The following is a 24,894-nucleotide window of genomic DNA, read 5'->3' as shown; positions in this document are numbered from 1 at the left end:
AACGCAAGATTGTCATTTCAATTTTACTGAAAGTAGCAAACATCGGGTCAAACGCAAAATGCGGAACCATATTGGTGTTAATCTAAACATTACATTTACATAGAAATCCTCCCTACGAAAGTAAGGTTCTTGGGCCAAAGCTGTTCTTTTATGCTGAAGATTGATCTGAGCTGTCATAACCATAGCCACTACCCAAACTAGGCACGATCAAACTCTTACAATAACAACACAAAAAAAAGAGCAGCGATAAAAACAATTCGGTATCGATTGAAGAGCACCAGAGACGAGCATACACAGAGAACACTGTGAAGAACGCATAATGCGAAGAGCCATATAGGTTATAATTAAAGCTAATAAACAACATACTAATAATCCCACCTTTATTGAGCCTCGCAGTTCCCTGATAAAAATATACAATAAAATCGCCATAAACTTCCATTGAATAATGATAAAGTTGATTGTTCGACAACAAATCATAATTGTGTACGCATTTTCCTGCTGAAAATTATGTATTGGAACTACAATATGTGCACAATAAAATGAATGGCACTAGAGATTGCAATAATAAAAACACCATAAATTGAATGGTAGTTGACTTGAATTTGCTCCAGAAAATTTGGATTTTTTTATGGTAAATATATATAACAACCCCCATTTTCTATTGTAAAAGTGACATTTACAATACATGCTATGGTGGAAAACCATAGGGTCTGTTGTTACTCTATCGTTTTAAACAATTGAAATCGAGGTAACTACCATTCATTTCAGCGTGTTGTAACAATACATTATGTTGTATCTCTATGATCTTTTTTATCAGGGTTGGGGCAGATTAGATTTTAGCAGATTATCTCGGAGAAACACAAGGTCAACTGCACCATTGCTCCGGTTAGCGCAGTAAGGGCAGAATACTGTGGAGGGCGCCCTAGTATTCCACAGGCTCCGTTTGTAGTTAGGTTTTTATTAGACCTCCCTCACCATTCATTCCTTGGCACGGTAAGCATAAAGCCGCATAACACCATGAATTAGGGGTCACCTGTTTAGTGGACTCTTACCACTGGATCAGGCGATCCGTAGTGTTATTCTTAGCCAATTGAGACAACCGCTACCGACACTACACAGCTATCTAGGCTGATCAGGAAAAGAAGTTATCATTGATGGTCAACTTCCAAACGAGCCCGAACAGCCTGAATAAGTGATAACTTCACTCGGGAATCTGGTAATGCGTCAGCACATCAGATATCCCTGCAGCGCATTACCTTGGTGTTTTTCTTAACCTTCTTCGTGCATTAGCTGATGCTCACTCCGCTGACGTAGTGCACATGCAGCGTGTCTGTCTAGGTTATAAAAGCCTTAATACATGACTAGGGTTAAACAATATCTCATGAACGTACCATTACGTTCGTTGCTGCAAGCAAAGCTGCAAGGCTATGCAGCTAACCTCGAGGGTGCGATGTGTACCAGCCTCTTACCGAAGCAATTTATTCTAGGTGGTCTCGAAACCGATAACATCATTTTTGTTATCCTTTCTATCGAGACTATCAGTCCGAGGCTGGTTAGTCTCCAGAGGGTTATGAGTCAAAACAGATACAGAGTGTGGAGACTAGGTTTGTTCTTACTTAGCAAAGTTTAATATTTTATGCTTGGTTTCGGGATATTCGTCAGATACTGACTATTATCCGGTAAAGGCAGATGGTCAACCATTCTGTGTCCATTTTGATGAGTTCAGTTGCGATATCATCCATATCATCTGCATTTTTGAAATGGCAACCTTAGCTTCCCGCAGGCCGCAGCATGGGAGTTGGTTGGTCGTGTCTCTGGTAAAACTTATGTGAATCTTGAAATCAGCACAGCAATTACATTTCCTCGCACTTCGCATCTTCCAGGTGCCTTTTTTCCCCGAAGAAGACAGGTCTGCTGTTTCCGCTTCTGTCTGTATCGCTGCTCCTCTTTCTGTCGGGTTTCATGCTGCAGCATTACCACCCGCGCTACGTTATTCTACTCCAAAAACGCCCTGCAATCATCGTCTAATCATACGACAACTCCAATCCATGTATCCGATAGATAATGCTCTCGGTTGCGGTGTTGATGGCTACTTTTACTGTACTCCACATCGAGAACTCCCTGGTTTGGCAACGCTTCCATATTAGTAGCGACATTCGGTTACTTCAGTCGCTGGAAGAATTAGCCCTGTTCAACGACGTAGATTGAACTTGCTCGAAGTTGCTGCATCCCGCTCTTTCCCGTTTGATGACAAATGGGTAGGAGCAAGATAAAGCAACTTCGAGCAAGTTCAACCTGCGTCGTTGAACAGGACTAAATGAGTGGTCCCACTTTTAACCAAAGCTGAGTAGAAAGCCTCAGATCCACATGAATCCTTTGAAATTCACCAAAACAGCAAAATTGAAGGACGGAAAAATTATTAAAATATATGCAGTTTATTGTCCTTTTAGCTTAAAACGCCTTTGCGGCGTTTTACAATCGAAATTATAAGGTTATAACAAATAAAACGATGAAAATGTCAAGATCAACTCAAGTCCTTACAGCTAGGGAATACGAAAAAAGAAACAAATGATGCCCCATCTACGTGGGCATAAAAGCTGGTCCCGGCGAGAGCGGGACTTCCAGCTGCTGTTGCTTCAACGAGATCACCTCGTAGTAGGTCTGACCGTTGATGACATCGTACGTGGCCGGAACGTCGGCCAGCACTTCCACTATCTTGCGCTTCTGGCCACTACCAGCCACCACCGGAGACGATGCCGGACTGATTGGTTCCAGTTTGAGGCCGTGTCCATTACTGGTTCCGGGTTGATCCTGCTGTGGTGTAGTTGCCGTTACGGTGGGTATATTGAAGAAAATTTTGCGACCCTTCGGTTGGAAACCCGGCGGAATCAATCCCGGCGAGTTGTGCATCATCGTGCTGGATAGGTCCACCCCGATCGGGAGGATGTTCCGGTTCTCGTAATAGTACAGGCGGCGGGTGTTGATGATGTCGGCTATTTCCAGCTGTTCGGCGCCCTCGGTTGTGAAGGTCACAATCGCTCCGGGATCAGCACCGCGGGTCCTGGCAATGTGCGCCAGGAACTCTCGCGGCTTGCCGGTCATATTGAACAGGACGATCAGATCGATTTTACGAATCGCCAGAACTGGTTCTACCTGAACCGTGACGATCAGAGTGTTGAATTGTCCGCTTTGGAACTGCTGCACGTCCTGGGCATAGTTGCCATCTGGAATAGAAAGAGAAGGGTAACAGTAACAATCTTTATTCTCTAAAATACTGATTTCACACTTACCGACGATCAATTTCGGCTTCGACTCTGGAATCTGACGCAGAAGCTGCTGAATTACGACTCCGGCATCGATGTGTTCCACCACGATCAATATGCTGGCATCATTTCTCCTCTGTAATATGATAAAAAGTTAAAAATAATTGCCAATGGTGGCCCTGAAAAGTGAACAAAACACAAGGAAGCGATTTGCTAGGCACCCAAATTACCTGATAGAACTCCTTCAGGAAGTTCTCCAACGTTCGGAACTTGGGATGCGGCGTGTTGTAAACTCCCACCCGAAGCTTGTTCAGAAAGGCCTCGACGCTCACATCGGCCTGCACAACCACGTCGTTCGCCCGATGGAAATACTCCAGCACCGCCAGAATTCCCTCCCGTTCCAGAATGTGGTACGCCTCCAGCAGCCGTTCAGCCATGTGGAAGCTCAACATCACCTCGTGATGGTCCTTACGTAGAATCCCCGTCAACAGGGCTTCCTCGTACCGGATTCTATCCATCCGGACGTTCTCCACAGCCATTCGATCGAACTCGCACTTTGCAACCAGCTTGGCCGCTAGCAGCTTCTGCAAGCATGGTTGCATTACCTGTTTGAACTCCTCCAGCAGGCCGGTCAGCGATTGCCCAAGCGGTGTCCAGATGTTGCTGATTTCTTTCTTATTCATTAGCCAATCTTCTGGCGCCTCGTGCGGATTGCCCCACTGCAGTTCGATGTTGGAAATGAGCCACGACTTGAGCAGATTGGCCTCCACCGTTTTGCCGGAAGTCGTCGAAACGCACAGCACCCGGAAGTTCTTCGTGTACTCCAGCAGCTTCTGGATAATCTTCGTGTGCTGACGCGGTTCCACCTGCGGATCATCTATAACAATCAATTTAACTTTGTCCATGACCGGAATTTCCTGCGAGGCTCGATTGATGTCCATCAGCATCATGGTGGTCGAAGTGAAGAACACCCTCTTGGCCATCCACATCCGGGTACGTTCGTGAGGTTTCATGTGCATTTCCACGACATCCGTCGGCAGGAACTTCATGAACTGTTCGCAGGCGGCCTTCTGTTCGTCAATCATTCCTCGCTTCGGCGCCACGTAAATCACCTTTCCCAGCGGATACCAACGGTAGATGTTGTACATGGTGACCGCCGTGACGAACATCTTTTCCGTCTTGTTCGGGAGGATCACCAACGAGTTGTGATACAAACACTTCTCGGCAATAAGCGGCAGATAATCCGAACTGGTGAAATCGATCGGAAACAGCCAGTTGGTCCCGGCATGGGGATCGAATCCGGCGTGCGGATTCAGCGGCGCTGCTGGTACCGCAGCAGGCGCCGCTTGTGTTGGCAGATCCGGACTCCGCTGCGGCTCTTGAGAATCCTGCAGAAGCGACCCACCAGAACAGTTCGGACTCTGTGAGTCCATGATCACCGATGAGTCCATTATCGTGTCCCAGTTCTTTGCACTTCCGATTTCGAGTTTTCTTCTGACCGGCAGTGAAATATTCAAAACAACGTTCGCGGCACTAACAAAAACACACGTGCACTCCGGTGGGTGGAAGATCGGTTTTTGTTCGAGCGCCGGGAGTAGGCAGGCAGCAACGTGTTTTCGAACATCGAAAGTGACAGTTCGAAAATTTGAAACGTGGGTGTGCGCTGGCAACACAAAATCCTGCCACATGGGACAGGGGATTTCTTTTTTTGGTCGAAAACGCAATGAGCCATTTTACGAAGTGACAGCAATGTTGATGATTGGCGATTTTTTTTTAATTTTTTATTTTGTAAACTAATCCAATACAACATGTTCTTATTGTTGGAAGTTAGGTAGCGTTGAGCGCTCGGATAGCGTCGAACCTTCAGGTACGAGTTTGGAGGGTTGGAGCGAAGTAGATTTGTTGGCGTAGGTATGTTGTTATTGAAGAAGATTGAAAAATTGTATATACCTGCAATGAATAAAGAGTGTAGCGGTTGCTGATTGAGGTATCAGTCGGCAGCTTAGTCGGCAGCCGTCTAGTTTGATGGAAGGTGTCTTGAGTTCTATTTTCATTGTAATTTAGAAACAGTCATCGACGGAGCTAGCCTCGCTATGGCCTGCATGGCCATGGTGGACTAGCTTCCAACAGGTTATGGGCCCAGGAGCGTGTTCCACAGCACGTATCGACCGGGAGAAGGATCGGCCGCATAAGTCGCGGAGTCGCCGCACGGGATCCTTGGGCGGATGGATTGGCTGCAACTAGGACAGGATCCATGGGAATGTTGGCGATACGGGTCAACTGGATGACTGCTGGCTGGTCACCTGACGGAGCTCGAGGATTGTTGTGAGTTGGATCGGATGCAGCTCGGTGGTCACACCTGGACGAAGAGGTTGGCGACAGGAGGAGTGATCCGGAAGACAACATGAAGGTGGAGCTCAGAGATGGACCTGGTCGGAGCTCGGAACTGGTGCAAGCGTCGAAGTTGGGCCACTTGCCAAGCGTTGGAGTGAGGAGGAGCTTGGAGCCAGGAGGAGGTGATCGTGGTTCGAAGGTTGCGACGCTAAGGAGGAGTGTTGGAAGTTAGGTAGCGTTGAGCGCTCGGATAGCGTCGAACCTTCAGGTACGAGTTTGGAGGGTTGGAGCGAGGTAGATTTGTTGGCGTAGGTATGTTGTTATTGAAGAAGATTGAAAAATTGTATATACCTGGAATTAATAAAGAGTGTAGCGGTTGCTGATTGAGGTATGCAGTTTTTGCTTTTAAAAAACATAAAAGTTCCTCGCTAACATTTATATCCAGCATTTACGAGCACTAATGGCTGCCAGAATGATATGCACATTTTATGGTAAGAACCAAACACTCTGATGTCTGTCTGGTATGTATTACTTGGCACCTGTTGATAAGATCTATCATCAATCTTTTTAGATAACTGTCAAATATCACTAGTCAGACCTCAGGTCATATGATCGTCCAGAATTCATGTGGCCATTGGTACCTGTAAATGCTGGAGAAAAATGTTACCGTGAAATATGAATTCTACGGTTTTTCAAAGGCGAAATCTTTTTACATAACAACAAATATAGCGCATTTAGTTCACCACTGGACTATCGCACTAGTTTTCACGAGTGCGAAAACGCTAATAAAAGTGCGCGATTGCATCAGGCCGATTATGAAGTCGCAGTCCAGTCACAGACAAACAGACATACTACTCAAATCGAATTCTTCGCACGATTTAACGGTCATTTTGAAAATAATGTGTGGTTCGGACTGTGCTCGCATGTGCCATGGTGGCGCTGCTGTGCCTACATCACCTCTCAATTTTGAAGAGAAATGAACGCGACGCCGATCAATGTTTACATAAAATGACTCAGTCATGAACCTTCATTCATGTTTTTTGAATGGATGACGCCACACGGGGGAGTCGTCACCTGCAAAATTGTTACATCGAGCCGAGGGAAACAACACCTGTAAATGAATGCTTCGGACTGAGCATTATAGAGGGTGCTGGTGAGATGCAAAACGATGTTTTTGAAGCAATTTTCTTCTAAGTAATATGTCTGTTTGTCTGTGGTCCAGTGGTGAACTAAATGCGGTATATTATTGCATGTTTATTTCAACATCGGTTAAATTGACCCCATTAAACTAATTGTGTTTGTATTGTTATCAATGGTAGTTTACTATTTACTAGATTCCTTTAATTTTTTGGAAAACAATAGAAAAATCTTGTCGTAACGTCCTCGCTTGGATAAAACCTGCTTATCAGCTACACTGAAATGAAAACTCCATTAGTTTTTATGTGCGGAAAGCAGATAAAAGTGAATCGGTGGCTCAAATCCTCATTTTATGTGCGGCATTTAGATTTTAAAGTGTTTGCATTGAATATAATTGAGTTGCACATATGTTTCATATGCACAGCTATGAATAGGGTCCTAAAATGAAAAATATTTCCCCGGTTTTGCTGCATAACACGAAAGAGCATGCTTTTCTGATCTCAATGGTAATTTTTCCGAACTTAAACAATAACAGAATAGTTAATAAACTTGAAAATAAAATAATGATGAGCAGGTCTTGTTTGACATTCGAGGTCAATCTTGACGTAACGAAAGTGAAACGGCGGGTTGCAAAAGACACCACATTGGCTCACTTTTGACAATAAATGTTCCTGTTTGACATACACGGTAAACAAAATTTACCCAAAATTTAGTGCTAAACAAGGAGTGTTGCAAAAATTATTAAAATTTTTGAAAATATATTTTATGGGCTTTACCTAATAGGAATACTTAAAAAATGAGTAAACATGTCGTTTTAATCAATGCCTGATCGAATTATGCAGAAATTGAGATAGGCCTTTAGGAGCCTATTCTAAAAATGATTTATTTACAACCTATGTCAGCTGATGTTTCGAAACGTTCAAAACATTTCATTAACGGAAAAGTGGTGGGGCAAAAAAGAAAAATACTTTGTTGGTGGTCGAGTTTTTTGCCGTTATTTCAAGTCTCCCGGTCGAATTCCTGCAGTTTTTATGAGGTATCGTATTTTAATTATTTCTTTCAAGTAATAATATTGAAAATATACCAACAGATAGAGATCGAGGTTACAACGCGGCAAACCATCTACTAGCGGAATTTTGCTTGGAGACAAGAGCCCGTAAGTATTTGTTTGTTTTTGATTGATAAAATAACATTTGATTTAAATAAACATTATCTTTCAGGGTTTTGATATTATCAGCTTTGCTGAAGTGAAGGTGCTGCTCGTGTAGCAAAAGCGCTGAAAGGGATAACGAGGTTGGCAGCAGCACCAGTAACGCGCCGCGCCATCGTGGTCTTCCGGGGATAAAGCCCCGGCCTAAAGAAGCCCAAAGTACCAGAAAGGGTGCTTCCACATTTGAAGGAAAACTACCTCCGGAGTTGTGCATGCCAATAACGCCAATCACGGAAACACCAGATGCGACAGTTTGACAACACCATCAGAGGCGAATTCCCACCGTATCAGAAAGAATCTCCTCGTCCTTTCACCCACATCGAGTAGCTTTTTGTTTGGCCCGGACAAACCCTGTTGGAAAGCTCTATCACCGAAAGATCCAAGCAATCATCCCAAAATCACCATAGTTTCTAAATCTAGCTAGAAATACATTATTTTCTTCATAAAATAATTAGGCTGAATTATTTTATTTCTAGAAAATCACTAGTTTTTATTTGTGATGACATATAAAATGCAATAGGTTGACCTTTGAAATGAAAAAGTACAGACCTTTATTATTTATGTGCATTGCATGTAGAAACTACGATGGGCTAGAAATCTGGTTCAATGTGCAAGGCCAGTGAATTTTATGTGCAAAGCTTGATTGCAAAAATCTATGTGCGCGGCATATACAAACTAGATGCGGATTATTTTTAGTGTAGTTTTCTATAAGTACTTCCTGAGTTATTAATTGAGAGCTTCCTCTGCCACACGGTTTGACGTCTGTCAGTCATCGCAGTTTTTGCGATACAGTGAGGATTCGCTCGTTGGGTCACGATCGGCCTCAATTAGCGAATCATATTCGTTCGTTGGGGCAACTGACAACTGATCAAAATGCTCTAGACACACGCAAGTGACGAGAAATACGTCACGAAACACTCACATACTTGCACAAACATTCTGTATATAGGAGCTGCGATGCGACGGCGGTCAGACGTCAAACTCGTTTTGACATCGATTTTGACATTGACAGTGCTTTTTAGTTGGGGTTTGCCCCAACCAGCGAACATTCAACCATCGAGACAGCCCATCTAACGAGCCGCCAACGAATGAATCGGGACTGTAGATGAATTCGGATTACCCCCAAACCTCGCCCCAAACTCGATGAAATCCATAAATCCATGGCATGAAATTTATGTAGTCATCAACTCGGTCATCAATGGACTACCCTCGGGACTACCCGCTTGGCGCACACCCACAGTTGATCAGCAGGAGTAAATCAATTTTATTTTGTATGGTGAAAAGCATCCTTGAATTACTTGAAATAGAAAGCTTTTACAGAAAAAATATTTGGCAGGCTTAATAGTAGTCACCATTGTGCACGAGATTGTGCACAACCACTACCAAATATTTTTTCGAATAATGTATTCCACTTCGATAAATTTGCCTTTAGATGCTATTCGCCATACAATATTTTTGCGATTTACTTTTAGCGATTTTTCGCGCATAGAAGCTAGCGCCACATTGGTCGATGCGGAGAGTAGGAAAACCACGAGGAAAACAGCAAAGCATTTAATCCATTGATTTCAATTAGATCGAAAAGCATTATTTATGTGCACTTCATTCAGAATTCATAATTTTTTAATTCAAATTCTATGTGATTATTGCGCGCAAACCCCAAAATTTTATTCCCACCTTTGGGTTTCCGCGCCGAAGACCCAGCGCCAGATTCGGCGACAAAGAAAACTGACAGCAGTCGCCGGACAGTTGGCAATCCTGATATTTGACGGCGGCCGCCCGGTAGTCATGGAAGTGGATTGTTGTCACGCAAATAGATCTTTTCGCTGAAAATGCATGTGTATTGAGTTATTGTTGACAGATTTTCTGCAGTGTTAGTGTGAAATTCAGCGTTTTTATGTATCGCATAAGCCTTCGCTGGAAATAAACGTCATGTTGTTCAGCGAAGCCAGGAAAATTTTCAGTGAAAAAAGCAATATAATCGTGTGGATTGTTGATAGGTTGGAGCAAAAATAATGTTGGTCATTCTATATGTTCCTCACGTGAAAATCACAGGTTTTACAATTGGCGCAAATCTGTATGTAATACACATTGCTCAGAAGTGTCATTTTTTTTTTTTGAGTGTATTCACCTTAAAGCGCTGTTTGCAATTCAGAAGAAATTTTTCGGCCTATCTTGATGCATGGGAAATTCCTTGCCTGAATCGCCCAAGAAACCGTTTTTCTTCGATCACAGTACGCAGTTGCGAAGAAATGACAGTTCAAATGGCAGTCACCGTGGAAAGTTTCTGCCAGGAATCGGACAGGAAGTTTCTTGAAACACAAAACTAGGCTTAAAGCTTGATTTTCCGTGTTCTAGAAAGCTCAAACTTTTCGACCAATATGTCCGATGCCCTAAATAAAAAAAATCTAAACTTCAGCCTCGGTTACACTGCAGTTCGTCTCCGCTAGAGTCCCTATAATTAGAGTCTGGCGGACTGTCACTTTCGACCGGAGCCAATCGAGCATGACGTCATAGTGTCCTCACCGATAAATGCTACACCGTGACGTCATGCTCGATAAGGCAATCCATGAGACAGATGCGATCAGCTGATTTTTTTTTGTTTACCATGTATTTTTGACAATCGATGATCGGGGTGACAGATGAAAACAAAGGAATTTGTTAAGCACCGACGACACTTGACGAAACTTTGTTGAGTTGTACTCACACTGTGTTTACAGTTTTTCCTGTCACCCCCATCGTGAAAAGTCGTCATGGATTGCCTTATTGGCTCCGATCGAAAGTGACAGTCCGCCGGACTCTAACTAGACTGACTCTAGTCTCCGCAACGCAACCGAGCCGAGCAAAAACGGCAAAAAGCACAAAAAAAATTGTAATTTTTGATGATCTTTTGCTGTTTCTTCGAGTGAAATTAGTATTTTGTGGCACTTTGAAATATCTCTCAAGTTTTCGTAAAGGTAAGCGCTTGTCTTTTGTTATGTAAACGCGGAAAAGGTTGAAAAAAAAAATAGGACAATCAACCCAGGCCTTGCTGCTTTGCAGTTCTTTTCCTAGCGCTTAGGGTAGTGTGGGGCTCCACCACTGCTTTCACAGTTACTTTTTTTTTCAACAGTTCCCCTCAGTCATGCCACCGAAACGCAAAGCAGCAGTTCCGAAGGAAAACGTTCCCCCGAAACGCGGTAAGAACCAAGCGAAGGAATCTCCAAAACCCATCGACGAAAAGGTCAGCAAACCCGAGGAGGTTCCAGGTCCGGTAGAGGACGGCACCGCCGCCCCCTCCAAGGTTGATGTCCCGTCGCCGTCGGTCGTCAGCAGCGCAGCAAGTGCGACGAAACTGTCGGATAGTCTGTTGGAAAGCTTCGATAAACATCCCCCGGGGAAGCTGCTGATCGCCGGAATGGTCGCTTGGGAACTGACGGGCGGAAACAAGACGAAAACGGCGGCGACCAATGCAAGACCAAATCTGTTCAGCTTCAATCGGTTCACGGCGGAAACGGTGAGCTATTCGGTGCCAAGGAATAATTGGCGTTTCGGAGCCGTAGGGTAATTCAACTAATTTTGTTTTTGTATTTCTTTTCTAGTATCGATCGGCTGTAAGTGGATGTTGCTCGGCACACTCGGTGCTGATAACTTTGGATAGAAAAGCGCTAGCGTTTGGTAAGTTATGTTTACTATCTAGGACCTAGGTAGTAAGTAAGTATATCTAGATATACAGCGAACAATGAAACTTCAAGATTCAAGACGGATAATTCAATCGAATGTTTTTTTGTTTGCAGGACGCAATCAACACGGCCAGCTTGGTCAATCCGATTTGAGGATATTCGAGAAGCCCACACCAGTAAACGGGCTGAAAAACGTCAATGTTGTTCAGGCCGCATGCGGAAGGAACCATACATTGTTCCTCACCGACGAGGGCATCGTGTACGCTTGTGGTGACAACCGAAACGGCCAATGCGGCGTTGGAAACACAAACTCGCCAATATTGAAAGCGACCCGATTGAAGTACACCGGCCCACCCATCGTGAAGGTAGCCTGCGGGGCCGAATTTTCCATGCTATTGGACGTCAATGGGGACTTGCACTCATTCGGAATGCCCGAATACGGCCAGCTGGGGCACAACACGGACGGAAAGTATTTCATCACGGCCAATCGGTTGACGTTCCACTACGAGATGTCTCCCAAGAGGCTGGAGACGTTCGTGGACAAGACCAGCGAAGGCCGCATCGTACCTATGGAGAACGTGAAAATCGTGGACTTTGCCTGCGGCAATAACCATACGGTATGTGTTGATTGTTGTGGCTTTTCTCTATGTAGATGAAATTCTCTCTATTCGCAGGTTGCAATCGATTCAAAAAATCGAGCATTTGCCTGGGGTTTTGGAGGATATGGTCGGCTTGGACATGCCGTGCCACAAGATGAATGGGTTCCCAGGTAAAGAACTATATGAACGGATTTACATGTAGAACCAATTATCGATTCCACTCTCCTCTTGGTGGGGGCTGGCTCATCGAATCTTCCGGTCCGCTTTAGTGCTTTATGCATCATTGTGGCCAGGTGTTGTTCTAGTTTTTCCAGCTGTATTGTAAAGCATGAGCGGTGATCCTTGGCATCCTTGTGAAATTAGGGGACTCGGAATGTTGATCGATCACCGATTATTGCTGGCAGATGCAGTGGAAAATTTGTCTTAATACGTATCAATCGTCTCTGACAAACGAGAAAAACTGACCTCACTGATTACCTGTCTCTGAGCTAAATTTGGTATAGAGTCTTCAGTCTCCGATTAATCGCTTCATGTTTGATGGAGGCTTTTAATCCAATGGGTTACATAGCCGCTATCCGAATGAAGAGAGTAATGTTCCGCGTAATATATCACAAATCAAAAGAGGTGCGGCATATTACGTGGAGCGGATATACTGAATTGGGTACCAGACCAAGTCCCTGCTGGTTGGCACGAAATAGGTGAGCCATAGACAATAGAATCGTCAATGTCGTAGGGCATAGTATGTGACTATTGTCGAAACCAAAAAAACTTTTAATGCCCAACCAAATCATTAGCAATATCAATTTGCTTCAAACGCGTTCCAGTGATAGGGTTAAGATTAGGATCAATTATTACAATACAATTTCACGTTTCAATATGTGTTTAGTAGTTTTAGAGGTAACAGCCTAATAAGAAATTTTCTGTAGGTTCATAACTTGCACTCAACGAGTTGAATGTTATGTTGCCTCACAACTGTAAGCAATATTATTACTCATTAATAAAAGGTTGTATCATCAATATGGACATAGACTTGCTGAACGAAAAATTTGACCAATTAACATCTTTCAGGTATAAAATAGGTAGTAGGACAAAATTTTTATTTTTAAAAGTAGTTATCTATCTATAGTGTTTCATGATAGAAGAGTAGCGTAAAGTGATACCACCCGTTTCAGATCCAGAAACGTTTCACACTGAAAGAAGGTTGGAATGACAGTGTGAACAGAAGATCCGAACTGCTAGGTGTAGGAAGAAGTATGTTTATCTCCCCTCCCCTTCCCCAACACTCTGTAGAATTTTGATACAACTTCACGTAACTGTTTACTCCCTAGCCAAGATCACAGGGTTTGACGGTATTTAAGTGAAGGAAGTTAATTATAATTCGTGTAATGAAAATATCACCTTTAACACTGCGCCTCCAGCGGTTCATTGCGAACCGGCTGCTACAGATGGAGTATAGCTGATTAATCAGAAATGCTCGATAAACAGGAGGAACCTGCTAGGGCTTAGTAGTTTCTATACTCAGAAAACAGGTCCAGTCGGTTGAGTCGGGAAGGGTTGCGAGAGTCGTTGTGAATCATAATGAAAACATGTGTGCTTTGTGACGAATCTTGGGATCTTTCTGGAGTCAGCAGACTTGGAATTGTTGTCTGGGCTTTCCACTATTTGGTTAATTTTAACAATCAATATGCAACAAATAGTAGTATCTTGTGTATTCAAATTGCTCATTCACAGTGCTGACATTGTATTTACTTGTGATTAATATTAATTTTAATTTTCAATATCAGTATTTTCATATGTGATAGTTGTTTTGTGAGTAAACCCTAATATGTTTTGAATGTCTAACGCTTAATAATGTTTTCTTGCCATATCAATTTAAAATAACTAAGAAGCCGAAACCAATAGTGTGAAAGTGCAGCATTTAATAGTGCTTGCTTATAGATTCGAAGCCAACGGGTGATCAAGACTCAAGACTTAAGACGCATACTTGACCAAATCGACAAAAACTGACTACTTCGTCCTATATATATATATATATATATATGTTTATACTAATATAAGTGGGCCGCGGAGCTGTGCGGCCCAGTATTTCCTTTTATTTTTTAATTCCAGAAAACGCCATAGTTCTGAAGAAAACCTATCCTGGTACACCCACGAAGTTCCCAAACACAAACGGAAATTGTCCGGAGCAATCAAGATAAGTAAAAACTTTTATAAACAGGCACGCAACTCTTTCTACTATTAGGCAAATAGAATATTAATGTGTTTGCTTATTCATCACATTCGTGGCGGTGCGGAACATTTTATAATATAGGTACCGTACTTAACATTTCTTCAATTCACCTTTAAATAACTGATCTTTAAATTTTGTATAAAAACTTGCATCTCAATTATTTTCATCATATTAGTTTTCTTTTATTTCAGAATTTTTAAAGCATTATGGTAGAAAGAGTTTGTGTCATGATTCATGCAAAACTTGAAACTGAAAACTCCTTATTTCCCCCTATGGGTTATAGGGAGGAGCGGGACATTCGAGCCTACTCATCAGTGGAAAGGACTTGCTATGCTAATCGGTTTAGCATAGGGCAGATACAAGTCTACTGGTAGACGTATCGCCCAGCGATTCAACGCAGATTGGCCATGGCCCGGGGGTGCGTTGATTATAACAGAATAACAGAATAACAGAACCAATTATCGATTCCACTCTCCTCTTATCATATGTGTTTAACGGTTAATTGGCATAACTTAAACAACCTATTCATGAAGAAAGAACATAACTACAGTAAAAAGTATAGTTATGCCGAATGACCATTAAACAAAACGACTGTTCGTTACAACATACATTAAACAGCTTTATGCCAAGCGACCTATATGTCAAACGATGTTATGCTACATGGTTCCCCCCCCCCTTTTCTTCACAGACTCAACAAATATTTCGACACCCAGAAGCGCAAGGTGCTGCGTGTGTTCTGCGGATCGACCTTCAGTCTTGCCACGACCGACATCGGCTGTCTTCACCTGTTCGGACGGAACAATGTGAATGGCGAAGCCAGCATGTATCCCCGACCGGTGCAGGACTTTACCGGTTGGGACATCACCACCATTGGCGCCGGATACTCGTCGATTTTGATTTCGGGTGAGGGTTCTCTGGTTGCCTGGGGAGCCTCTCCAACGTATGGTGAACTGGTAAGCCCATTCCGTCAGAAGGAGGTGAATTCTCAGATTGGAAACCATTTTGTTCCTTTTTCAGGGCCTGGGTGACACGGTGAAGTCCTCTTCGAAGCCGAAACTGGTGCCCGGTATGGAAGGTATAAAAATACCGCACGTATCGTTGGGGCAATCGCACTCCCTGTTGCTCGTGGATGTGGAACACGAGGCTACCAAGCAGATGTACGAAGAACTGCCCGAATTCATCGTTGATTGATCGAATACTAGATACGTATCATAGGTTGATACTGATGACAGGTATGTCTTTCTTCTTGGATTAAGTTGTTTTGAAGTTTAATATGGTTTCTAACGTTTTCCAATTGTTCTTGTTTGTTGTTTTAAACTGTTAAAACAATCAGTTTGTGTTATAATCGACCTCTCTGGTCTTGTCATTGAATTACCCATAATTTAACTTTAATATTGACCTGGCAAACTTTTGTTCTATGTTAAAACCTTAAAACTGTTACGTGATGAGAAGGATAGAATATACGGATACGGAGCTAATAAAACAGCTTTGAAAATAGCAGCAGTGTGGACAGTGAATCAATAGTTGTCCGAGTGCATGATCTACCTCCTACCACTCCTCATACTACGGTCGCGAACTGTATAATGAAATTCGGGAACGTATACTCCCTACAAACCGAACGCTGGAAACATTGTTTTGCCGACATACCCAACGGGGTTCGAGTGTTGATGAGAATCTGTTGAAGATCGATGTACCGTCAGTGTACCAGTAGCCGCTCACTGTTGCAAAAATCAAGTTTTCACGCATAAATACCCCCTTTTCGTCGCTGATATTCTTGGACAATATAAATTAAATGAGAGCTGTTGAGTACGCCCCTAGCGTAGATGCGCACCGTCCGATCCAACTGTTGGACTCTCGCACACTAGTACACCCAGGTAATGTACGCCACCTTCACTCTCCGTGGACATTGGTCATGCGTGACTATCCAATGCACAATGGGTCCAGAGCCGTGTTTACGAAGACAAAAATGTTTGTGCCTAAACCATAAGTTTTAGATACATGGTGTCTTTGGGAAACTTTCTTCTTATTTTTCGACCTTTTTTCTCATTATTGTGAAATTAGGGTGGTCCCTCTAGTTCCGCTGATCCAAACATCTGCTTTTCAATAGTTTTATGTACGTTCACAAAATGTTCTACAAAGTTGTAAAAGAACTTATTTAGAGCAAGTTTGCCGAAGAAACCATTATTCTATCTCTTATGGTTCCTAACTTATAATTTTTTAACAGATTCATGTTAGGGTGATCCATGAATTTTAGTTTTCCTAAAATAACTTTTGATTCGTTCGTTTCTCGTAAATACTTTGTTCCGAGCAGTTTTAGAACTATCAACGACGCATATTTTTTCCAAAGAGCTCAAAGTTCTAACTCTCATAGTTAAGAATATATTGGCATTTTTCTTCGAAAAATCACTTTTTTTCAAAATATCATATCTCAAAAAGGAGCAAATGGATTTTCAATCTCCCGGTTGCATTGGAAAGATCGTACTATGTTCTATTTATGGTGAAAAAACTGTAGGTACCTTTTTTGTTTAAAGCTTTTTATTGAATTTTAAAAATACGATTTTTTTCATGGAAAAGCAGTTGTAACTTTGAAAATCGATGAGATACAAACTTGGCGTCTTCGACAAACTTGTGAGTTTTTGGCTGCTTTAAAAGTGCCCAAAACAAAGTATTGCGAAAAAATCAACACATAAAATTATATTGAGTAAAAACAGATTTTCATATGGAAAGCGGAACAATTTCAAGCAAATATGACATTTAAAAAAAAAAGTGATTTTTCGAAGAAAAATGTCAATATCTTCTTAACTATGAGAGTTAAAACTTTGAGCTCTTTGGAAAAAATATGCGTCGTTGATAGTTCTAAAAGTGCTCGGAACAAAGTATTTACGAGAAACGAACGAATTAAAAGTTATTTCAGGAAAACTAAAATTCATGGATCACCCTAACATGAATCTGTTAAAAAATTATAAGTTAGGAACCATAAGAGATAGAATAATGGTTTCTTCGGCAAACTTGCTCTAAATAAGTTCTTTTACAACTTTGTAGAACATTTTATGAACGTACATAAAACTATTGAAAAGCAGATGTTTGGATCAGCGAAACTAGAGGGACCACCCTAATTTCACAATAATGAGAAAAAAGGTCGAAAAATAAGAAGAAAGTTTCCCAAAGACACCATGTATCTAAAACTTATGGTATAGGCACAAACATTTTTGTCTTTGTAAATACGGCTCTGGAACCATTGTGCAATGTATTGTTATAGATTGATAGACAGAACACAATCAATTGATGTGAAAACACTTATCAACATTATCAAGTGCATCGACAGTTTACAGAAATAACTATTAGATAGCAAAACACGTTAATAAAGATGAAAAAAAAAAATAACTATTAGATTCGTACTGTTGTAGTTTATAACTAATTGGAATTAACTTGCTAATCGTGTGAACTTATTAGGTAACGATTCGGTGTTTTACTATGGTGAAGTGAATTATAATCTTAGAATTTTCCCTACAGTTTGCCCATGCAAAGTGAATTTGTTATAACCTAAAACCTACTTAAGCCTATACCTACATGCAAAAGGTAACTTTTATACATAAATAATGTTAAAATGCTTAAAACTAAACTATTCTAGTACGGCTATCGGAATTAAGTACGGAAAGTTGCAGTGAGTACCAGAAAACAGGCCTTCTAGTAAGCAAACACATGACCTTTAGTAGTTTGATCACCGGCAAGTATCACACAACGGGACTAAACGTAAGTGAAAATGACCAAAAACCTTTATTGTAAAACTAATATTAAACATGCAAACATAAGAAATCCGACGAATGTACGATAACTAACAAAAAATATCCTGTAATGCTTCAATTTCAGGAATAAAATAATATCCTAGTTAGAACGTAAATCCTACGTCTCCGGTCGTTCTGATATTACTGATTCGGCAGTCGCGGTCGGTCAAATAAAGGCAGTAGTGCCGGCGGTAGTGATAGTGGTGCAATTGGTGGTGTGAAAGTGGTGGTCACCGACGAAACAGTGGAACCAGAGGCGTCCTTTCCTGGTCGGTCGTGCAGAGTTTGCCGTACGGATGATTCGGATGAAATGGTGAGGTGTGACAGATGTCTGAAGTGGTTCCACTTCTCCTGCGTGGGAGTTACCCAAGCCATCGAGAATGATCCTGTCGCCATTAAAACCCGTCTAGGATGGACAGTATGTGGCGGAGAAGCATCAGAGACTACAACCAGCCCAGTGCACTCTGTCTACCACATCGGATCCTGCGAGGACCACTACAAGGCAGACAAGGATTTACACCAAGTTATCAAAGACTACTTCGCGCTAGATTGCTTGGGGATCATGAAACCGCATAAAACGTTTCTTTCCGTTGATGATCAGCGCGTACAGTCTCCTCTCCAGTCGCTGACCAAATTCACGGGTGAACGCTACGAAACCGGTCTGCTGTGGCGTCACGAAACCATTCGTCTACCAGATAGTCAAGGAATGGCTCAACGACGTTTCCACTTTCCAGTGCCTCGAAAAACGCATGAACAAGAACGAAAGGCTTGCCAAAACGTTGAAAGAAAAGATGGCGGATCACCAGACCAAAGGCTACATTCGAAAGCTATCCGATGACGAGCTGCAGCAGGAATTTCAACGCGTTTGGTATCTTCCAGTGTTCCCGGTAACCAACCCAATCAAACCAGGGAAGGTCAGAATAGTCTGGGACGCAGCGGCCAAAGTTTTCGGAGTATCATTGAACTCCGCACTGTTGAAAGGTCCTGATAATCTCTCCTCACTGTTCACTGTGCTGATTCGCTTTCGTGAACATCCCATAGCGTTGACAGGTGACATACGCGAGATGTTTCACCAGGTTTCCATTCGAAAGGAAGACCAACAGTCCCAGCGGTTCTATTGGCGAGACGAGGATGGGAAACTTGCTGTATACGTCATGTGCGTCATGACGTTTGGTGCTTGCTGCTCCCCTAGTAGCGCCCAGTACGCAATGAACCTGAACGCTTAACGCTACGATGAAGAATACCCAGCAGCTGTGGAGGTCATCGAAAAGCAGCATTACGTTGACGATATGCTCGTGAGCGTCGAAACCGAAGAGGAAGCTATCAAACTCGCGGAAGATGTAAGGTTCGTGCACTCGCAGGGTGGCTTCGAAATCCGAAATTGGACCAGCAACTCGCAACGTGTATTAGAAGCTCTTCGTGGCAGTAACGCCGAGGAGAAGAGTTTGGACCTCTCGTCAGAAATGAGGGCCGAAAAGGTGCTTGGGATGTGGTGGTGTACAGCTGCCGACGTTTTCACCTACAAAGTTGGTTGGGACCGCTATGACCAAGATTTATGGGAAGGTCGCCGTCAGCCTACGAAACGAGAAGTTCTCCGGGTTCTTATGACGATATTCGACCCCCTCGGGCTCATCGCACCTATAGATAGTAGAGTAAACATAGATCCGCGGACACCGCTGACTAAAATGTTTCAAGCGTGTAAGTAGTAATTTTCAAGAGTGCGACGGTTGAATATGACGTCATGCGCTCCATTGATATTGTCCAAATCGTGACGTCATGCTCGTTTGGATACAGATTTTGACAGTTCGTTTGGATACAACGGATTCATCAACACGGATCTATGTTTACTCTACTATCTATAATCGCACCCTTTCTGATGTTCCTCAAGATCCTTCTGCAAGAAATCTGGCGAAGCGGCATCCAGTGGGACGATCGAATTGACGACAACGCCTTCACCAAGTGGTGTAGTTGGCTGCAGGTCCTGCCCCAAGTTGAGCATGTCCAAATACAACGATGTTTCCGTCCCCACATAAATCCTGCATACGACGACGTTCAGCTGCGCCCTTCGTTGATGCGAGCGAAAACGGCATGGCTGCTGCATGCTTCCTGAGATTTGTCCGGAATGAAGTCGTCTGGTGCTGTCTAGTAGCCGCCAAAACAAGAGTAGCTCCTCTACGATATCACTCGATTCCGAGGCTCGAGCTCATGGCAGCGGTTATTGGCACAAGACTTTCCCAAACAGTTCTGGATTCCCTGACCTTCAACGTTAGCAAGCGGTTCTACCATTCGGATTCCAGAGACGTCATCTGCTGGCTGTATTCGGACCACCGTCGCTATACACCTTTCGTTGCCTGCCGAGTCAGCGAAATCCTGGAAACTACAGAGCAGTATCAATGGCGCTGGGTCCCGACAAAGCTCAATGTGGCAGACGACGCAACGAAATGGGATAAATTTCCAGACATGACTCCAGAGTCGAGGTGGTTCATCGGCCCGGACTTTTTGCGGCTGCCAGAAGAAGCGTGGCCGTGCCAATCAGTGAAGGGTAGCAAGACAGATACCGAACTTCGTCCACGTCTGCTGACTCACTTTACCTTGCCGGACCCTGCAATCAACGTCTCCAGCTGGAAGCGGATGCCACACTAGTTCATCGTTTCCCTGCAAACTGCCGATTAAAGAAGCAACGGAGACCTATCCTTCGTGGTCCTTCATCCACAGAGGAACTCCAGCTTGCTGAGCGCTGCGTAATCAGACAAGCACAACACGAAGCCTACCCGGAGGAAACAGCTACTCTTCAGCACCCGTCGAAATCCATCCCCAAGACTAGCTCTCTCTACAAACTAACCCCATGGCTGGACGACCATGGGTTGATGCGGATGCGTCATCAGGATGTCGGATAGCAACCCGACTAAAATGGTTCTCGAGAGTCATCCGACCGGTACAAGAAGACGTGGAGCGCAGCGAGCTAGGTGGGTCGACCAAGTGGAGGTCAGTGGAGAGCAGGTCAATCAACGGGGAGACACTAAAAAATAATTCTCTCGATGAGAAGATAAACCAGCAGTAGAACAGCAAACGGAGAAACGCTCAACTAGAGACAATAATTCGTGGAGAACTCGGTAACCCAGCCTCCAAAAATGTAAACCCGGAATCAACTATTTAGGAATCAACCAGGTCCCTGCAATGGGTAAAAAAAGATCACAAATTCTGCTAAAGTGCCTACGCGTTTGTGTGAAAATGATTTATCGTGTTGGCATTTTACCCATCACACATTGTACCCACCGCATCACAACCCAAACAATAATAGGGTTGGTTCTGCCTTATTTTAATGAGTTGTTCCACATAGAAAGTACCAGACAGCCATCGAACGAAAACTGACCAGCCAGCGTCTTCGATCGCCATGTCCGATCCCGTTGTTCCGCGGATCGTGCTACTTTTCTCCGGTAAACGAAAGTGTGGCAAAGATTTCCTCACGGAACGGCTCCTGCAGAGGTAATTTCTTTGATCAAAATGCAAATTTATTCACGTGAAAGATTGAACGTGGCGTTACTGTTTTAGATTGACCACCGACAAGGCTCAGATCATACGGATCTCGGAACCGATCAAACGCAGCTGGGCGGAAAAGCTCGGACTGGATCTGAAAGAATTGCTCGGTGATGGACCGTACAAGGAACGCTACCGGAAGGAGATGATCGAGTGGAGCGATCAGAAACGAGCGGAAGATTATGGGTTCTTTTGTCGGCAGGCATGCCAAGGGCTTACGAAGGAGATCTGTGTGGTCAGCGACATCCGACGGAAGACGGATGTGCGGTTTTTCCGGGAACAGTACGGCGCGAGGGTGAAAACTGTTCGGATTGTAGCCAGTGAGGGGACTCGAGTGGAACGGGGCTGGACGTTCCAGAATGGGGTGGACGACGTGCAATCGGAGTGCGACCTGGACGACGTGACGGAGTGGGATCTGCTGGTGCAGAATGACAGTGGAGCGGACGTGGACGACATTCTGGCGAGAATTATAGCGTTGGTACAGTGAACATTATCTTATGTGTATTTGTCAGGGAATAATTCTCTGATTGTCTGCGCTGATATACCTCATACAATTCAGTAACCAATTTTGAAAACGACGTATAATCAATGGTGTAGCATTGATTATACTTCGTTTTCAAAATTTGTTACTGAATTGTGGTTTACAATCAAGTGTCATATTGATATTTGCTTGACATTGTTATTTGCAACGTTAACATGTTGCAGTTAGCGAATGTCCATTGTATGCCCACAAACCAATCTCACGCTCATGGAATTTCGGTGGCGGCTTTCTTATGACTATATCTACATTAGATTCTAAAAAGGCAGGAATGTTAGATTAGATTATCTAAAATGTTTATTTACGGCAATGTCATTATTCTTAGTTTATAAATAATCGGAGAAATGATTGTTGGTTGATTCTACTGCGATGCGTTCGTCTTGAAAGAAACGCCATTTCTGGGGATCTCCAGCTTGTGTGTGTGGAACAAACCTATCGGTAGTATTGCGACGATTGTTGTCCCCAGCCCGATGACGAACCGGTCGAGTGCTGTGGCGATGATTGTTGAGTGTAGTTCGATCGACCGGACAGATGCGCAGTTTGTGGACTGATGGACATGTTGTGAATCAACTGAGTTGCTGGAAAGATATGAAATGCTGTTAGAGATTCGATTACAATGCCTTCATTTCACAAATCTTTCACATTCAACATAATCAATAGTATACTTACCACTAGACGACGAACCATACCCGCCGGTAACATAGTTCAGCGGCAAAGGACCTTGTCCTCCGGTGGTCGCCCTCGGGGAATTCATCTGTTCACAAGAGTTCTTCCGAACGGGAGAATTGGTCACGCCAACGTTTTTCGCATCAATAATCTGCTGTGGTTGCGGCGCCTGCGGTACAACCGGCGGAGGTACCGGCTGGGGCGGATTGGTCACATGCCGATGGTTTATGTGCGCCTGCAGATCCCGCTGGGAAAGATACGTCCGACGGCAACCGGTGCTTCCATAGCGGGTTCCTCCGTGGGTGCACATGAAAACGGTCCCCAACCCGGTCTGTTCCACCCGGACGGCTTTCTCCTTACAGCGGGGACAGATCTTGAGGTTCTCAGATCGAGCGCATTTCAAGCAGAACACATGCTTACAAGGTATCATCCGACCGTAGATCAGGATCGGCTTGTCGCATTGGTCGCAGATGTAGATCATCGGATTGAGCACCTTCTCGCCAATTAGGTTCACTTTGTGATCCCAATTTAATCTGTAAACGAAAAATATGAATTCACTTCTTTAATTATCCCATTCTCCCATTTTACCTCAACATCGGTTCCGGTGGACCCCGCGAAATGGTCGTGAACGTAGGAGCCTCCAACTGCGAAATATCCGCCTCCATATCGATCACAATCGGTCCACTCACCGTGCTAGGCTCATCCATCCCTGCATCCTTCTCGACCGAGGGTTCCTTGATTGTTTCCGATTCGACCTGCGATGTCCCGCCTTTCGGGGGTGAAGCAATCTCCGCCGGCTCCTCAATGTCCTTTTCCGGATCTGGTGAGCCGACGTCCTCCTCCTCGTCGGACGATATCACACGGGATGCTTTCTTTCCCCGGCCTCGGCCACGGCCACGACCTCTACCGCGGGCACCTCCGCGAGATCCTCGACCCCGGCCGCGACCTTTTCCCTTCGAGCCACTCTCGTCCGAGTCCATCGATACTCTTCTCCAGGGATTGTTGACGTGATGAGGCCTCCCTCGAAAGACGCGCTTGGAGCGGAAGGCTGGACGATTAACACTTGCTTTACACTAATCAACGTATTATGACACCGTCCACCACTGTTTTTTCTATCGATTAAAACTGTTTAGGAGCATTAATTTGTAAATTAATGACGATTTTTAGCGTAAATACAAAATGAGCGAACACGAAAGCATCGCGACTCCGCTCCGGTAACGCCATCAGATCGGAACGTCAACAGAAGCTGTCAAAAATTTTGTTGACGGGTAGAAAAATGTCAAAATGTGAAACTATCTGAAGGGTTTTAGGGTACCAAGTCCGTACACGGAGAAACAAAAGTACCCAAAAATGAGTTCGTTCAACCTCACTCAGAATAAAAATCTAAACTAAATAGTATAAGCCATTTTACGAGACGTTTCAGAACAGCTGATCGCAGCAGCGGCGTCAACTGACAGAAGTTCCTGCACGATTGTTTTGCTGAAATCTCGTGTAATTTTTGAAAAGGTACTAGTTCGACAAATAGGACAGATCGGTGAAGTACTAGATTTGTAGTAATGAGCTGAATTTTAGTATGGTGAGAAGGTCAATTCTCCGTTTCTGCAATAAAATAGTGCAAAAAGCGTGGGTATTATGATTTCTGGCCTAATTTGATGCTGTTTGAGCAAAACTTTGGGCAACAGTGTTTTTATTTTCTCCATTTCTTGCAACATAAACAACATAGTTATCCATAGTTTTGCTCAAATAGCATCAAATTAGGTAAGGAATCATAATACCCACGCTTTTTGCACCATTTCATTGCAGAAACGGAGAATTGACCTTCTCACCATACTAAAATTCAGCTCATTACTACAAATCTAGTACTACACCGAACGTGCCCCATTGGAGATATTGAAAATTTGTGCAAAAAAAGGCTCAAAAGCAGTCGAAGAAGCAA

At 43.6% G+C, this 24,894-nt stretch overlaps 4 protein-coding genes across 4 annotated transcripts; 2 read left to right on the top strand and 2 right to left on the bottom strand.

The window, feature by feature from the left end:
* Nucleotides 1–2,416: 2,416 nt before the first annotated feature.
* LOC115256593 (Fanconi anemia group M protein) lies at nucleotides 2,417–4,866 on the bottom strand. Its single transcript, XM_029855398.2, has 3 exons — nucleotides 3,494–4,866; nucleotides 3,291–3,399; nucleotides 2,417–3,224 (listed from the first exon to the last, which is right to left on the bottom strand). The coding sequence occupies exons 1-3, from the start codon at nucleotides 4,712–4,714 to the stop codon at nucleotides 2,581–2,583; spliced, it is 1,974 nt and encodes a 657-aa protein (XP_029711258.1). The 5' UTR covers nucleotides 4,715–4,866; the 3' UTR covers nucleotides 2,417–2,580.
* Nucleotides 4,867–10,691: 5,825 nt separating this feature from the next.
* Nucleotides 10,692–16,348, top strand: LOC115256602 (protein RCC2). The gene is made up of 7 exons (XM_029855411.2): nucleotides 10,692–10,898; nucleotides 11,054–11,437; nucleotides 11,523–11,598; nucleotides 11,718–12,220; nucleotides 12,278–12,372; nucleotides 15,121–15,385; nucleotides 15,450–16,348. The coding sequence occupies exons 2-7, from the start codon at nucleotides 11,066–11,068 to the stop codon at nucleotides 15,621–15,623; spliced, it is 1,485 nt and encodes a 494-aa protein (XP_029711271.1). The 5' UTR covers nucleotides 10,692–10,898; nucleotides 11,054–11,065; the 3' UTR covers nucleotides 15,624–16,348.
* Nucleotides 16,349–21,498: 5,150 nt separating this feature from the next.
* On the top strand, nucleotides 21,499–22,656 carry LOC115256457 (phosphomevalonate kinase). The gene is made up of 2 exons (XM_029855083.2): nucleotides 21,499–21,703; nucleotides 21,770–22,656. Exons 1-2 carry the CDS (start codon nucleotides 21,612–21,614, stop codon nucleotides 22,239–22,241), a joined length of 564 nt encoding a protein of 187 aa, XP_029710943.1. The 5' UTR covers nucleotides 21,499–21,611; the 3' UTR covers nucleotides 22,242–22,656.
* LOC115256456 (E3 ubiquitin-protein ligase Hakai-like) lies at nucleotides 22,567–24,195 on the bottom strand. The gene is made up of 3 exons (XM_029855082.2): nucleotides 23,547–24,195; nucleotides 22,962–23,491; nucleotides 22,567–22,870 (listed from the first exon to the last, which is right to left on the bottom strand). Exons 1-3 carry the CDS (start codon nucleotides 23,936–23,938, stop codon nucleotides 22,725–22,727), a joined length of 1,068 nt encoding a protein of 355 aa, XP_029710942.1. The 5' UTR covers nucleotides 23,939–24,195; the 3' UTR covers nucleotides 22,567–22,724.
* Between the last annotated feature and the right edge of the window lie 699 nt (nucleotides 24,196–24,894).

Source organism: Aedes albopictus, chromosome 1, assembly GCF_035046485.1.
Source record: "Aedes albopictus strain Foshan chromosome 1, AalbF5, whole genome shotgun sequence".
In the NCBI taxonomy this organism is placed as follows: Eukaryota; Metazoa; Arthropoda; class Insecta; order Diptera; family Culicidae; genus Aedes; species Aedes albopictus.
This window is presented reverse-complemented; position numbering and strand designations above follow the sequence as displayed.

Bases quoted from the DNA above. Each gene is read 5' to 3' on its own strand.
- LOC115256593 (XM_029855398.2), bottom strand. From the start codon at position 4,714: ATGGACTCATCGGTGATCATGGACTCACAGAGTCCGAACTGTTCTGGT. The intron at 3,400-3,493 runs GTAATTTGGGTG...ATCATATTACAG, and splicing joins TCCTGAAGGAGTTCTATCAG to AGGAGAAATGATGCCAGCAT. The intron at 3,225-3,290 runs GTAAGTGTGAAA...TTTCTATTCCAG, and splicing joins GAAGCCGAAATTGATCGTCG to ATGGCAACTATGCCCAGGAC.
- LOC115256602 (XM_029855411.2), top strand. From the start codon at position 11,066: ATGCCACCGAAACGCAAAGCAGCAGTTCCGAAGGAAAACGTTCCCCCG. The intron at 11,599-11,717 runs GTAAGTTATGTT...TTTTGTTTGCAG, and splicing joins TAGAAAAGCGCTAGCGTTTG to GACGCAATCAACACGGCCAG. The intron at 12,373-15,120 runs GTAAAGAACTAT...TTTTCTTCACAG, and splicing joins CAAGATGAATGGGTTCCCAG to ACTCAACAAATATTTCGACA.
- LOC115256457 (XM_029855083.2), top strand. From the start codon at position 21,612: ATGTCCGATCCCGTTGTTCCGCGGATCGTGCTACTTTTCTCCGGTAAA. The intron at 21,704-21,769 runs GTAATTTCTTTG...TTACTGTTTTAG, and splicing joins ACGGAACGGCTCCTGCAGAG to ATTGACCACCGACAAGGCTC.
- LOC115256456 (XM_029855082.2), bottom strand. From the start codon at position 23,938: ATGGACTCGGACGAGAGTGGCTCGAAGGGAAAAGGTCGCGGCCGGGGT. The intron at 23,492-23,546 runs GTAAAATGGGAG...TTTCGTTTACAG, and splicing joins CCACCGGAACCGATGTTGAG to ATTAAATTGGGATCACAAAG. The intron at 22,871-22,961 runs GTAAGTATACTA...ATATCTTTCCAG, and splicing joins GTATGGTTCGTCGTCTAGTG to CAACTCAGTTGATTCACAAC.